General features: G+C 42.0%; 1 protein-coding gene across 1 annotated transcript in view; it reads right to left on the bottom strand.

The window, feature by feature from the left end:
• prkar1b (protein kinase, cAMP-dependent, regulatory, type I, beta) overlaps positions 1-16,380 on the bottom strand; it is a 159,149-nt gene that overhangs the window by 112,388 nt on the left and 30,381 nt on the right. Inside the window, exon 3 of the mRNA XM_072269564.1 lies at positions 13,291-13,461. Within this exon, the coding sequence (XP_072125665.1) occupies positions 13,291-13,461 (171 nt within the window). The remainder of the gene's footprint in view (positions 1-13,290; positions 13,462-16,380) is intronic.

Here is a 16,380-nt window from a genome sequence, read left to right as displayed (position 1 = left end):
TACAAAATTATGAGGGGTATAGATAGGGTAAATTCATGCAGGCTTTTTCTTGGAGGTTGGGTGGAACTACAACCAGAGGTCATGGGTTAAGAGTGAAAGGCAAAACCTTTAAGGGGAACATGAGGGAAACTTCTTCACTCAGAGGCTGGTGACTGTGTGGAACCAGCTTCCAGCACAAGTGGTGCACGCAAGCTCGATTTCAACTTTGAACAGAAGTTTGGATAGGCACATGGGTGATAGGGGTATGGAGGGCTATTGTCCCGCAGGGTGCAGGTAGTAGGCAGTTTAAATGGTTCAGGATGGACATGGCCAAAGATTCCGTTTCTGTGCTGTACTTTTCTATGACAAGTGGGGAAATTTCTGGCCAAGGAGGTTAACTTTCTCATGAACCTTGTAAGGGAAAAAAAATATTAGGGAAGACATTAGATAAATAGAATAAAAAAATTGAGCTGATAAAGAGCAGCATGGAGTTCTTACAGATACTCCTCATGCGAATAACTCAACTGTATTTTTAATGAACTACCAGGAAAAGTTGATGAAGGGATGTAATAAGTGGCATTTACATTGTTTTTCCAGAAATGGCTGATAACCTTCACAAAAGTCTGGTAAGCAAAACTGAGGTTCACGGAATGAGAGTCACGAGTCACATCAAACAGAAATTGGCATAAAGGCAGAAAGAAAAGAGTGTTGAATGATTGTTTTCAGATTGGAGGACAATAAGTTATTGTGTTCTTCTGGAGTCAGTGCTGGGAAACTTTTTTTTAAATATACATATTAACAATTTGAGCATGGGTGTGCAGGGTAAAGTTTCCAAAGCCACAGATAACACAAAGCTTTTTGGGAAGTGTATTAAACAGCACAAGACTGTAATAGACTTTCAAAAAAACATGTAAACAGGCCAAATAGCCAGAAATTGGAAGATAAAATTTAACACAGAAAAGCATTTAATTAGGCAAAAAGAAAAAGGGAGTGTATCGATTATATAGCACAATTCTCAGAGGTATGTGGCACATGAACAAACCCTAGTAAATGCAGGGGTTACTTTGACAGCATGGTAAGTAAACAGACAGGATCTCAGAAGTTCAAAGTGCAAATAGAGGCTCTCAGTAAAAGAAAATACTTTGTGGAGCATAATGGAAACAGTACATCAGATTGTGGTCACACAATAGGTAGGATATGGAACCCATAGTGGGTACAAAAATTATTTATTGAACGGGTTCCATGGATGAGGGGTTTTAGATCGTTAAATGAAACAGGAAAAGATGAGATTACTCACAGAAAAGCAAAGGAGATCTGGTAGAGGTTTACTTTATCAGGACTATTTTAATCAAGATAAATTGCAGGAAGTTACCATGTTTTTCTGGGAGGCACCAGGATCAGAAAACACAAGTTTAATATTTTGGGTAAAGATGCAAAGAAAATTGAAGAAAAGCTAGTAGAACTCTGGAATTCACCGCGCTGATGTTCTGGATTAAGTGACTGAATAAGTAATACAGAAATTCATCTGGAATTAGGAATCCAATTCCCGTGAGCAGGAGGAGGATTTAAACAGAAATAAGACTCTAAAATAATTGTACTGAGCATATGGGCACCACAGTGGTGAACATGATGCATTACAACTCAGGGCATCAGAGTTCAATTCTGATGTCATCTGTAAAGAGTCTGTACGTCGTCCCCCTGGAATGTGTGGGTTTTCTCCGGGTCATCTGATTTTCACCCGCAATCTAAAGATGTACCAGTTAGTAGGTTAACTGGTCATTGTAAATTGTCCTGTGATTAGGTTAGAGTTAAATCAGGAGTTGCTGGGCAGTGCGGCTCAAGGGCCAGAAGGGCCTATTCCACACTGTAACTCTAAAATAATAGACATATCTCCTGGATTTACATATGTATAATTATCACCAATATTTTTAAATCACAACACTGCAAAGCAGCAGTGAAAATGCATCAGCAAGGTTCCCTCCCCCCCCCCCCAAAGCACCTCCTTAACAACCTTCTGTCCTCTGATGTAATCTCACCCCAAAAGACAGATTCAGAATAACAGGAAACAAGTCCATTTTGCAATACTTTATATATTGGTATTTAGGCAGTGTATTCAATGGCTATTTCTAATTTATGATCTTTATTCCACCCCATTCCGACACCACATGCAATCCTTTCCACCATTTGTGCTACTCCCACTCATACACTCTGGTAATTACAAGCCTGTATAAGTGTTAGGGAAGCTATTGGAAAAAATTTCCAAAGGTCAGGACGAATCTATATGTGGAAAGGCAAAGACTAATGAATCGTAAGCATGGCTTTAAGGGTGATCCTGCCCAACACATTTGACTGTGTTCTCCTTTGAAGAGATATCAAAGTGCTTATGCAGTCTACATAGACTTCAATAAAGCCTCTGACAAATTTTCAAGATACCAGGCAAGTTGGCAATAAGGATCAAAAATTGTTTTGGTAAAATGTGAGATAGTGATGTGGAGGGTTGCTTTTGTGATTGAAAACCTGCAACCAGTGGTTAGAGATGTCAATTCTGAAATTCTTTCTTTTAAAACATATCAATGATTTGAATATGACTGTAGGAAGTATGGTTATTAAGTTTGCAGAAGATATTAACATTTGTGGAGTTGATAGTGAGGGAAAATTCAGAAGAGACAGAAGTCCACTATGCCCTAGGGCAGTGGTCTCCAACCACTGGGCCACAGAGATGTGCTACCGGGCCGCGAGGAAACGATATGATTTGGCGATATGAAACAATACGAGTCAGCTGCACCTTTCCTCATTCCCTGTCATGCACTGTTGAACTTGAACACCCCCCCCCCCCCCCCAAACACACCCCGTCGGCCAGTCCGCAAGAATATCATTAATATTAAACCGGTCCGCAGTGCAAAAAAAGGTTGGGGACCCCTGCCCTAGGGAATATTGAGGAACAAAGAGGCAATGATACACAAGTCCAACCATCCCAGAAGATGGGAGTAAAGAGAGCAGACAGGGCAGTTGTCTCCAATCTTCGGACTGCAGGAGTTGGAAAGTTAAGGCATAGTGTTGTAAGACCTCAGTTAGGCTGCAGGTGGAGTACTGTGAGCAGTTCTGGTCATCACAGTATACGAAGGATAAGATTCACCAGGATCCAGGATATTGCCTCAAATGGACTGTCTCAGTTACAAATAAAGATTGGTTTGTTTTCCTTGGAAAAGAGGAAGCTGAGCAGGAACAGATAGTGGCATACAACAGGGGTCCCCAACCTTTTTTGCACCGTGAACCGGTTTAATATTGACAATATTCTTGCCGACCGGACGACCGGAGGGAGGCGGGGGGGAGTGGTGTTCAAGTAGGGTTAAACTCACCTCAACATATCTTTTACAGTTAGGGTTGCCAATTTTCTCACTCCCAACTAAGGGACAAAATTAGCATTCAAATACAGGACACTTGGGTTTACCCCGAGAAAGACTACCATGACCTTGAAGCATTGGGTGGGCACCTGTGTGCACATGCGTGACGTGCGCATGTGCATACATGCTGATTTTTTTCCCCACAAATTGGTTTCAGCTTAATCTTCCCAACTACACTGTACATACATTATTTCTACTTTATATAGGCTGTGTATTTATCATATCATTCCTGCTTTTACTATATGTTAGTGTTTTTTTAGGTTTTAGTGCTATTTGGTATGATTTAGTAGGTTACGTTTTGGGTCTGGGAACACTCAAAAAATTTTCCCATATAAATTAATGGTAATTTCTCCTTCGCTTTACGCCATTTCGGCACGAAAGGTTTCATAGGAACGCTCTACCTTAGCGGGGGAAATATGGGACAAGGGCAGTCCCGTATGGGATAAACCAATGTAGCCCAATATACGGGATGTCCCGGCAAATACGGGACAGTTGGCAACCCTATGTTCAAGTTCGATAATGCGTGACAGAGAATGAGGAAAGGTGCAGCTGACTCATATCGTTTCCTCGCAGCCCAGTAGTACATGCTTTGCAGCCCAGTACTGGTCCGTGGGCCGGTGGTTGGAGACCCCTGGCATGCAAAATTACAAAGAGCAGAGATAAGGTTTATTGTAAGAATTTTTTCTTTATGTATGAGGTACCTAACAGTAAAGGGTTTAGGGTAAGGAACTAAGAGGCTTAGAGAATCTGAGGAAGATTTTTTTTATTAAGAGATTAATTAGAACTTAAACTACACTACACAAAAGGGTGGTGGAGACAGAAACTCACGAGTGCCTCAGTATTTTTATTTACTTAGACATACAGCACAGTAACAGAGCTTCCAGCTCAAAGAGCCTGCACTGCCCAATTATACCTACGAACGTGGAATGCAGGAGGAATCCAGAGCTCCCAGAGAAAACCTATGCGGTCATGGGGAGAATGCAGAAGGTCTTCATGGGTGGCAGCAGAATTGAACTCAAGTCTCTGGTGCTGTTAGCCAAACTCTAAGCACTACACTACTGTGAAGTTGAGGAAGATAAACAAACATGAATGTGTCTAATAATCAATTGAAAGGAATTTTGAGAAAGTAGCACACAATAAGCTTATCATAAATATCAAAACCTGTGGAATATCATAAGTAAACACAAGGAATTCTGCAGATGCTGGAAATTCAAGCAACACACATCAAAGTTGCTGGTGAATGCAGCAGGCCAGGCAGCATCTCTAGGAAGAGGTACAGTCGACATTTAATTCTCTTACTAGCTCTTCCTTCAATTAGTCCTGACGTAGGGTCTCGGCCCAAAACGTCAACTGTACCTCTTCCTAGAGATGCTGCCTGGCCTGCTGCGAATATCATAAACACTGACAGACAGCATGGATGTAAAATTGATCATATTATTGATTGTTCTCCACATTCATTTCTTTATCTTTACTAGCATTAACATAGTGTTACACTATCACAGTGCCAGCGACGTGGTTTCAATTCTGCTGTTGCTTATGAGGACCGTCTATGTTCTCCCCATGACCATGTGGGTTTCCTCTGGGTGCCCTGGACCAGGTAAAACAACAGTTGCAGTGAACTATTTATTCACTAAACTAGAGAAAAGTGTATTGTGAGGCTCCCCTCACTGCTTTTCTAAATGTCAAATAGAGTGCAAGATCAGCTACTTCACTTTGACCGCTCGGTTCTCGAACCAACCCCAACACTACAGTTTAACAACACTATAACCACTTTGATCACCTTTGTTTCGTTCTAATTGTGTACTTCTCTTGTAAAGACAGTGGATAATTAATGTTTTAATTTTTTTTTATTGTGAAGTCTACTTTTACGATGCTAAGTGCCTCTGAAGCTGCTGAAAGCATGTTTCTCCATTGCATTTCTGCTTACATGTACAGTGGCATGCAAAAGTTTGGGCACCCCTGGTCAAAATTTCTGTTACTGTGAATAGTTAAGTGAGTAGAAGATGAACAGATCTCCAAAAGTCATAAAGTTAAAGATAAAACATTCCTTTCAACATTTTTAGCAAGAAGTCTGAGAATCAGAGCGGGAGTGCGGAGGAAGCCATTTTGAATTTTTCAAGTGTTTTTTTCAATCGGCGTTCAGAGAGGCAGGACTGCGCAGGCTGTGAGGTCAGGCAGTGAAGCGCAGAAGAATTAAAAGGACAGAAATCCTGATTCGGGTTTAATTCGGAGAAGGAAGTCTGAGAATCGGAGCGGGAGTGTGGAGGAAGCCATTTTGAATTTTTCGGGGTTTTTTGCTGTTATTTGAGGAGCGGAGGAAGTATGAGTGTGAGGGCAGCTTGTTGTTCTCAGTGCCGGATGTGGAAGGTCGTGGCGTCTCCCATCCTCCCGTACGTCCACATCTGCGCCAGGTGCGCCAAGATGCTGCTCCTAAGAGAATGCATTAGGGAACTGGAGCAGCAGCTCAATGACCTAAGTCTGGTCAGGGAGAGAGGAGTTGATAGAGAGGAGTTACAGGCAGGTGGTCACACCGGGGCCACGGGAGGCAGACAAGTGGGTCACGGTTAGGTGGGGGAAGGAGGAAGAGTCAGGTAATAGAGAGTACCCCAGTGGCTGTGCCCCTTGACAATAAGTACTCCTGTTTGAGTACTGTTGGTGGGAGGGCAGGGTGACAGCTTACCTGGGGGGAAGCAACAGTGGCTGTGCCACCGTCACAGAGTCCGGCCCTGTAGCTCAGAAGGGCAGGGAAAGGAAGAGGAGGGCAGTAGTAATAGGGAACTCGATAGTCAGGGGGTCAGATAGGCGATTCTGTGGACGCAGTCCAGAGACCCGGATGGTAGTTTGCCTCCCTGGTGCCAGGGTTCAGGATGTTTCTGATCGCGTCCAAGATATCCTGAAGTGAGAGGGAGAGAAGCCAAAGATCGTGGTACATATAGGTACCAATGACATAGGTAGGAAAAGGGGACAGGTCCTGAAAGGAGAATATAGAGAGTTAAGAAAGTTGAGAAAAAGGACTGCAAAGGTAGTAATCTCAGGATTACTGCTTGTGCTACACGACAGTGAGAGTAGGAGTGCAAAGAGGTGGAGGATAAATGTGTGGCTGAGGGATTGGAGCAGGGGGCAGGGATTCAAGTTTTTGGATCATTGCGACCTCTTTTGGCGCAGGTGTGACCTGTACAAAAAGAACGGGTTACACTTGAATCCTAGGGGGACCAATATCCTGGCGGGGAGATTTGCGAGGGCAACTGAGGTGACTTTAAGCTAGAATGGTTGGGGGTGGGAATCAAATTAAAGAGACTAGGAGAAAGGAGGTTAGTTCACAAATAGAGAAAGCTAGTAGACAGTGTGTGAGGGAGGATAGGCAGGGGACAGAGATCAGGAGCACTCAGACCAAAGATGTAGGGGACAAGAAAGAAAAAGATAAAGTTGTTTCCTCCATTAAGGATAAACAGATAGTAAGAGGTGGAGAGTTTCTTAAATGCATCTATTTTAATGCTGGGAGCATTGTAAGAAAGGTGGATGAGCTTAGAGCATGGATTGATACTTGGAAATATGATGTTGTAGCTATTACTGAAACGTGGTTGCAGGAGGAGTGTGATTGGCAACTAAATATTCCAGGATTTCGTTGCTTCAGGTGCGACACAATAGGAAGGGCAAGAGGGGGAGGTGTCGTATTGCTCGTCAGAGAAAATATAACAGCAGTGGTCTGGCAGGATAGATTAGTGAACTCGTCCAGGGAGGCTATTTGGGTGGAATTGAGGAATAGGAAAGGTGTAGTGACGCTTATAGGGGTGTATTATAGACCACCTAATGGGGACCGAGAACTGGAGGAGCAAATTTGTAAGGAGATAGCAGATATTTGTAGTAAGCACAAGGTTGTGATTGTGGGAGATTTTAATTTTCCACACATAGACTGGGAAGCCCATTCTGTAAAAGGGCTGGATGGTTTGGAGTTTATCAAATGTGTGCAAGATAGTTTTTTTGCAGCAATACATAGAGGTACCAACTAGAGAAGGGGCAGTGTTGGATTTCCTGTTAGGGAATGAGATAGTGCAGGTGACAGAGGTATGTGTTGGGGAGCACTTCGGGTCCAGTGATCACAATACCATTAGTTTCCATATAATTATGGAGAAGGATAGGACTGGACCCAGGGTTGAGATTTTTGATTGGAGAAAGGCTAACCTTGAGGAGATGTGAAAGGATTTAGAAGGAGTGCATTGGGACAATTTGTTTTATGGGAAGGATGTAATAGAGAAATGGAGGTCATTTAAAGGTGAAATATTGAGGGTACAGGATCTTTATGTTCCTGTTAGGTTGAAAGTAAAGGTTAAAAGTTTGAGAGAGCCATGGTTTTCAAGGGATATAGGAAACTTGGTTCGGAAAAAGAGAGGGATCTACAATAAATATAGGCAGCTTGGAGTTAATGAGGTGCTCAAGGAATATAAAGAATGTAAAAAGAATCTTAAGAAAGAAATTAGAAAAGCTAAAAGAAAATACGAGGCTGCTTTAGCAAGTAAGGTGAAAATAAATCCAAAAGGTTTCTACAGTTATATTAATAGCAAAAGGATGGTGAGGGATAAAATTGGTCCCTTAGAGAATCAGAGTGGATGGCTCTGTGTGGAGCCAAAAGAGATGGGGGAGATTTTGAACAATTTCTTTTCTTCGGTATTCACTAAGGAGAAGGATATTGAATTGTGTAAGGTAAAGGAAACAAGAAGGGTAGCCATGGAAAGTATGACGATTAAAGAAGTAGTACTGGCGCTTTTAAGGAATATAAAAGTGGATAAGTCTCCGGGTGTGGAAAACATATCCCTAGGACCTTGAGGGAAGTTAGCGTGGAAATAGCAGGGGCTCTGACAGAAATATTTCAAATGTCATTAGAAATAGGGATGGTGCCGGAGGACAGGCATATTGCTCATGTGGTTCCATTGTTTAAAAAGGGTTCTAAGGGTAAACCTGGCCATTATCGGCCTGTGAATTTGACGTCAGTGGTGGGTAAATTGATGGAAAGTATTCTTAGAGATGGTATATACAATTATCTGGATAGACAGGGTCTGATTAGGAACAGTCAACATGGATTTGTGCGTGGAAGGTCACGTTTGACAAATCTTATTGAATTTTTTGATGAGGTTACTAGGAAAGTTGACAAGGGTAAAGCGGTGGATGTTGTCTATATGGACTTCAGTAAGGCCTTGACAAGGTTCCACACGGAAGGTTAGTTAGGAAGGTTCAATCGTTAGGCATTAATAACAAAGTAGTAAAATGGATTCAGCAGTGGCTGGATGGGAGACGCCAGAGAGTAGTTGTGGATAACTATGTGTCAGATTGGAGGACGGTGTGTAGCGGTGTGCCACAGGGATCTGTACTGGCTCCAGTGTTGTTTGTCTTATATATTAATGATCTGGATGATGGGGTGGTAAATTGGATTAGTAAGTATGCAGATGATACTAAGATAGGTGGCGTTGTGGATAATGAAGTTGATTTTCAAAGCTTGCAGAGAGATTTAGGCCAGTTAGAAGAGTGGGCTGAAAGATGGCAGATGGAGTTTAATGCAGAAAAATGTGAGGTGCTACATTTTGGTAGGACGAATCAAAATAGGACATACATGGTAAATGGTAGGGCATTGAAGAATGCTGTAGAACAGAGGGATCTAGGAATAATGGTGCATAGTTCCCTGAAGGTGGAATCTCATGTGGATAGGGTGGTGAAGAAAGCTTTTGGTATGCTGGCCTTTATAAATCACAGCATTGAGTATAGGAGTTGGGATGTAATGTTGAAATTGTACAAGGCATTGGTAAGGCCAAATTTGGAGTATTGTGTACAGTTCTGGTCACCGAATTATAGGAAAGATGTCAAGAAAATTGAGAGAGTACACAGGAGGTTTACTAAAATGTTGCCTGGGTTTCATCTCCTAAGTTAGAGAGAAAGGTTAAACAAGTTAGGTCTTTATTCTTTGGAGCATAGAAGGTTGAGGGGGGACTTGATAAAGGTGTTTAAAATTATGAGGGGGATAGATAGAGTTGACGTGGATAGGCTTTTTCCATTGAGAGTTGGGGAGGTTCAAACAAGAGGACATGAGTTGAGAAGTAAGGGGCAAAAGTTTAGGGGTAACATGAGGGGGAACTTCTTTACTCAAGAGAGTGGTAGCTGTGTGGAACGAGCTTCCAGCAGAAGTGGTTGAGGCAGGTTCGATGGTGTCATTTACAGCTAAATAGGATAGATACATGGACAGGGAAAGAATGGAGGGTTAAGGGCCGAGTGCAGGTCGGTGGGATTAGGTGAGAGTAAGAGTTCGGCACGGACTAGAAGGGCCGAGATGGCCTGTTTCCATGCTGTAATTGTTATATGGTTATTAGTGCAGTATTTTTGTTTTGTACAATTTTAGAGTGAAAAAAAGGAAAGGGGCACTATGCAAAAGTTTGGACACCCCAAGAGATCTGAGATCTCAGATAACTTTTACCAAGGTCTCAGAACTTAATTAGCTGGTTAGGGCTATGGCTTGTTCACAGTCATCATTAGGAAAGGCCAGGTAATGCAAATTTCAAAGCTTTATAAATACCCCGACTCCTCAAACCTTGTCCCAACAATCAGCAGCCATGGGCTCCTCTAAGCAGCTACCTAGCAGTCTGAAAAATAAAATAAATGATGCCCACAAAGCAGGAGAAGGCTGTAAGAAGATAGTAAAGCATTTTCAGGTAGCCGTTTCCTCAGTTCGTAATGTAATTAAGAAATGGCAGCTAACAGGAACGGTGGAGGTTAAGTTGAGGTCTGGAAGACCAAAAAAAAAACCTTTTGAGAGAATTGCTTGTAGGATTGCTAGAAAGGCAAATCAAAACCCCCATTCGACTGCAAAAGACCTTCAGGAAGATTTAACAGACTCTGGAGTGGTGGTGCACTGTTCTACTGTGCAGCAACACCTGCACAAATATGATCTTCATGGAAGAGTCATCAGAAGAAAACCTTTCCTGCATCCTCACCACAAAGTTCAGGGTCAGAAGTTTGCAAAGGAACATCTAAACAAGCCTGATGCATTTTGGAAACAAGTCTTGTGGACTGATGAAGTTAAAATAGAACTTTTTGGCTGCAATGAGCAAAGGTACGTTTGGAGAAAAAAGGGTGCAGAATTTTGTGAAAAGAACCCCTCTCCAACTGTTAAGCACGGGGGTGGATCGACCATGCTTTGGGTTTGTGTTGCAGCCAGTGGCACGGGGAACATTTCACTGGTAGAGGGAAGAATGAATTCAATCAAATACCAGCAAATTCTGGAAGCAAACATCACACCGTCTGTAAAAAAGCTGAAGATGAAAAGAGGATGGCTTCTACAATAGGATAGTGATCCTAAATACACCTCAAAATCCACAATGGACTACCTCAAGAGGCACAAGCTGAAGGTTTTGCCATGGCCCTCACAGTCCCCCGACCTAAACGTCATCAAAAATCTGTGGATAGACCTCAAAAGAGCAGTGCATGCAAGACGGCCCAAGAATCTCACAGAACTAGAAGCCTTCTGCAAGGAAGAATGGGTGAAAATCCCCCAAACAAGAATTGAAAGACTCTTAGTTGGCTACAGAAAGCATTTACAAGCTGTGATACTTGCCAAAGGGGGTGTTACTAAGTACTGACCATGCAGGGTGCCCAAACTTTTGCTTTGGGCCCTTTTCCTTTTTTGTTATTTTAAAACTGTAAAAGATCGAAATAAAAAAGTAACCTTGCTTAAAATATTAAAGAAATGTGTCATCTTTAACTTTATGCCTTTTGGAAATCAGGTCATCCTTTACTTGCTTAGCTATTCACAGTAACAGAAATTTTGACCAGGGTTGCCAAAACTTTTGCATGCCACTGTACCTATGCATATAATAAATTTGACTTGTACACAGAGGGAACAATTACCAAATTTAGACATGGCACAGTCCTTGGAAGCTTAGTCATTTCAACAATAGTAATAGTTTAGAGTTACAGACAGTATCGTGGAATGTGTGGATACAGAGCAGATGAAATTTACTTTAAAAGGTTGCATAATGTAACATTTTGAAACAAAGAACAAGAGCCAATTTAAAAAAGGACATTCTAAAAGAGACAAAGAAATTCTGTAAATTTAAAATTTGAAAATGAATGCAATGTTGATGTTTAGCAGATGGAATAACATTGAAGAAAATATACAAATACACAAGTATTTGGGAAATCTCATGTGCATAATTTTGTGAGAGATCACTTTAAATGAGATTTTAACAATACTGATGAAAGATCATTGAACTGAAATGTTTCTGCACAACATTTTATTTTCATTACAGACTTCCAGCATCTTTAATACTTTGCTCTTCAGATTTTAGCATGCCTTATTCACGGCATTTAAAAAGGAAAATGCATTTCTCTTTTTCATGGGTCTCCAAGTAGAAATGAGCAGGATTATGACAATATTTCAGAATTCTGTAAGAGATTCACCCTAGTACCTCGCTTAGAACTACAGCACTAATTTTTCATGTTTTTGGCCCTGAAACCAATACACTCAAGCACATTCTTCAGGGCTTAAAAACAGACATCTGCTTGGACTGTGTACTGCTGTGCTGGGAATCTGGCACACCCACAGCAATGAAATAGTGATCACATTGACATGCAGTTCAGTATTAAGCGAGCCACCTAAGTAACTTGAAGAGGATGGCTATGAAAGCTGGCTTTGGACGGGCTGTGGGCAAGCAATGTAAACATATAACATTGGGACGGGGCTTCAAGATGCTCCTTGGCTGCTACCATCAGCATGGGATACTGACAGCACAATAGCAAAGCAGAATAGCACAATTGCATAGTGGTTAGAGCAATTGCTTTACAGCGCCAGCGATCACCAATTGGGGACTGATTTCTGCCACTGTCTGTAAGGAGTTCGTGACCGTGTGGGTTTCTTCCAGGTGCTCTGGTTTCCTCCTACATTCCAAAGAAAGACATATGGGTTAAGATTAGCAAGCTGTGGGCATGCTAGGCTGACAGCAGAAGAGTGGCAACACTTGTGGACTAACCCTCAAATCTTCACTGGTTTGTTTGAAGCAAGTGACGCATTTGCTTCGATGTTTCAGGTGACAAATAAAGCTAATCTCTTCTTTAAATAAAAACCTTTGCTCTGTTTTAACAGAACATCCAGTTCTTACAGTCCTCTCATTGCCACTAGATCTGTGTATATCGTAAAAGCTGCTATCTTTACTGTTTTTTGGTTCGCTGCGCAACTCTTCCCAGCCTGGAGATTCCCCTCGTACAACTCAGCTGAGGCTACAAGAGAAGTGTAGAATTGGGGTGGGGGGAAGTTGGGGGGGGGGGGGGGGGAGTATGAATACATGAAGCAGTCACTGCTCATCCTCAGCAATGGACCACATGCACTCAGGTTATAGCCTAGAACCCCTGATCTCAGAAATATGCATGACTAACTACCCATTACTCACTCCAGGCAGCTCAACATTGGCCCTCAAAGGCAACCACTGCATATTGCCCTGGTGGCTCACCACACAGTAAGCCCCATATAAACAGATGATTTTAACCATTTAATTGCAGAGGGAATACCAATGGAGGCCTCGTCCCTCACCTAGGTTCCTGGTACTGAGGCAAGAACAACTGTCAGAAATTACTCTGATTTTAGCACTGATGTCATATCATTTACATTTTTTTTAATGTATCCCAAATGCTAAGCAAGATTCTGCAGTATATTCCATTTAAATACTTCAACAAGGCCCTACCTGAAATAAAGGGTGAACTTAAATCACGGCTGAGTTGTGGACTAATGCTCTGGTCTGATGTGCACCCAACAGCTGATAGAGAATTCAGGTTTCAAATGCAAGATGAAGAGGAACAATAAGAGGAGAAACATGCAAAGGCAGAGAAAATGCCAGAAATGACAAGTCAGACCTGTTGATCTGCATCATACCTTCCGAACATAAGAGACTGCATCCTCTTCGGTGTAAACTTCGGCACTTACTCCCCCTCTTCTGCGTCTGGCCTTTACTACTGGATTTGGTGGTGGTGGTGAAATCTCATCATCATGCGAGTCAGACTGAGAATTAGACTTCTGTCGAGCCAAAATTTGTTTGCATTCTTCCTAAATTGAAACAAGAAAATGTTTTCTTACATATACTGTACAGACCCATTTTTGTTTAAACCAGAAAACTAACAATAATTATCCAAGTTCTGAAGATAAAAATTATAATACTATATGATACTATTGGTGGCACTGTAATGTAGTAGTTGGCACAATGCTTTACCGTAGCAGTGACCTGGGTTCAATTCCCACTGCTGCCTGTAAGGAGTTTGTACGTTCTCGTGGTGACCTCTGGGTGCTCCGGTTTTCTCCCGCAGTCCAAAGGTTTACAGGTTAGTAAGCTAATTTGTCATTATAAATTGTTCCATCATTTGGCCATGGTTAAATCAGGGGTTGCAGACAGCACAGCTCAAAGGGCCAGAATAGTTTTTTTTTAAATGAAAATATGGTGTTAAAGACTGAGCTAGATAAAAATGACAATAGACACTATGCCATTATGTAACAGATTAAAAACACTTGTCCTTCATTGTGGTGAACTATTAGGCTGAATGGAATTGGAGCCAACTCAAGCCTGTCATACATGCCCACTTGCACTTACCTGGATCGTACGTGAGGACCGATCAATCCAAACGGCAAGATACTGAAAGGCCTACGCAGCTAATTGCCTTCATGGAAAGCATGCCACTGGTAACATATTGCTGAGGTCCCTTGTTCTAAATAGCTTCTGACAGGAGGCAAAGTTTGCTGTCAAAACTATTACAACACGCACAAAATGCTGGAGGAACTCAGCAGGTCAATCAGCATCTATGGAAAAGAGTACAGTCGACGTTTCAGGCTGAGACCTTTCAGCAGGACCAGTCCCCTTTTCCATAGATGGCTGGCTGGCCTGCTGAATTCCTCCAGCATTTTGTTTTGCTTGGATTTCCAACATCTGCAAATTTCCTTGTTTGTCAAAACCACAAGACTTCTTCCCCAATATTAAAAGTATTAACACAATAAATTATTAAAAGCAGTACATCAATAATATATAACTTCATTTCTTTCTAATCCCCATTCAATTGAATGGAGTCTCTGATGTTACGCCAGACATAACTGGCTTAGGATTAGAGAGGCAATGCAGATGATGAGGTACGCAGAGGAGCAGACAGGAGATTCTGTGGATGTAAAAGAGACAACCGGATGGTATGTTGCCTTCCAGGTGCCAAGACCAGGGACGCCTCAGATCGGGTCCAAAGCGTTCTAAAGAGGGAAGGTGAACAACCACAAGTCGTAGTACATAGGGGTACCAACGACACTGGTAGGAAAAGGAAGGAGGTCCTGAACAGAGAATATAGGGAGTTGGACAGAAAGCTGAAAAGTAGGTCCTCCAGGGTAGTAATTTCTGGACTACTGTCCATACCATGTGCCAGTAAGGGTAAGAATAGAATGACTTGGCAGGTAAATGCATGGCTGAAGAATTGGTGCAGGGGGGCAGGGTTTCAAATTTCTGGATCATAGAGATCTCTTCTGCAGAAGGTATGACCTGTACAGAAAGGATGGGTTACACCTGAACACAAGGGGGAATAATATCCTTCCAGCCAGGCTTGCTAAAGCCATTGGGGAGAGCTTAATTAATTTGGCAGGGGGATGGGAATTGGATTGATAGGACTGATGAAGCTATACACTAGATGCAGTGTGTAGTGAGACTGAGGAAGGACAGGCAGATGATAAGGAAAAATTGCAGTCAGTAGGACAAGTTGAAGTGTGACAGGGAAGCAACATCAAAAAGGTGATGAAACCAGGACTGAAGGTGTTATATCTGAAGGCACACAGTATACAGAATAGAGTATCTTGTAGTGCAGTGAGAGATTATCAGGCATGATGTTGTAAATACCTGAGCCGTGGCTGAAAGAAGATCACAGTTGGGACCTTAATATTCAAGGATACACAATGCATTGAAAGAACAGGCAGGTAGGTGGGGTGGGAGGGTAGCTCTGGTGGCAAGAGATGAAGTCAAATCCTTAGAAAGAGGTGACATAGGATGAAGGTGTAAAATCCTTGTGGGTAGAGTTAAGAAAATACAAGGGTGAAAAGACCCTGATGGGAGTTAGAAAGAGACATCCAGACAGTAGACAGGATGTGGGCTACAAATTACAGCAGGAGATAGAAAATGCATGCCAAAAGGGCAATGTTGTGAGAGACATGAGGGATATGCAGGTAGACTGGGAATAAAGAGCAAAAAAAGCCACAAAGAAAAAAGATGAAATATGAAGGCAAGCTAGGCAATAATATAAAAGTGGATACAAAATATTTTTTCATAAGTATAAAGAGTAAAAGAGAAACGAGAGTGAATATTGGACCACTGAAAAATGATGGAGAGGTAGTAATGGCGGGCAAAGAAATGGCAGACAAATTTAATAAGTATTTTGGTTCTGTCTTCACTGCGAAAGACACCAGCAGTAGGCCAGAAATTCATAAGTATCAGGGGGCTATAACTGAGGAGGAGGTGCTTGGGAAGCTGAAAGGTCTGATAGTAGGCACGTCACCTGAACTATACATCCCAGGATCCTGAAAAAGGTAGCTGAAGAGATTTTGGGAAGCATTAATGATCTTTCAATAATCACTAGATTCTGGAGGACTGGAAAATTGCAAACATCACTTGACCCTTTTAAGAAAGGAGGGAGATAAAAGAAAGGAAATTATATGCCAGTTAACACACACAAAATGCTGGAGGAACTCAGCAGACCAGGTAAGATAGATGCTGCCTGTCTTGCTGAGATCCTCCAGCACTTTGTGTTATATAAATTTCCAGATTGAAGTCAGGCTAACGGGCATATATGGTTGGGAAGATGTGAAGAGTTCATTATTAAGGATAGGGTTCCGGGGTACTTAGAGGCACATGGTAAAATTGGCCAAAATCAGCATGGTTTCCTTAAGGGAAAATCTTAATGGCATTTTTTGAGAAATAACAAGGAGGACAGACGAAGAGAGACAGACAGT

This window comes from Mobula birostris, chromosome 9 (genome assembly GCF_030028105.1).
Source record: "Mobula birostris isolate sMobBir1 chromosome 9, sMobBir1.hap1, whole genome shotgun sequence".
Classification (NCBI taxonomy): domain Eukaryota; kingdom Metazoa; phylum Chordata; class Chondrichthyes; order Myliobatiformes; family Myliobatidae; genus Mobula; species Mobula birostris.
The sequence above is the reverse complement of the archived record's forward strand: the minus strand, read 5'-3'. Positions and strand labels throughout refer to the sequence as shown.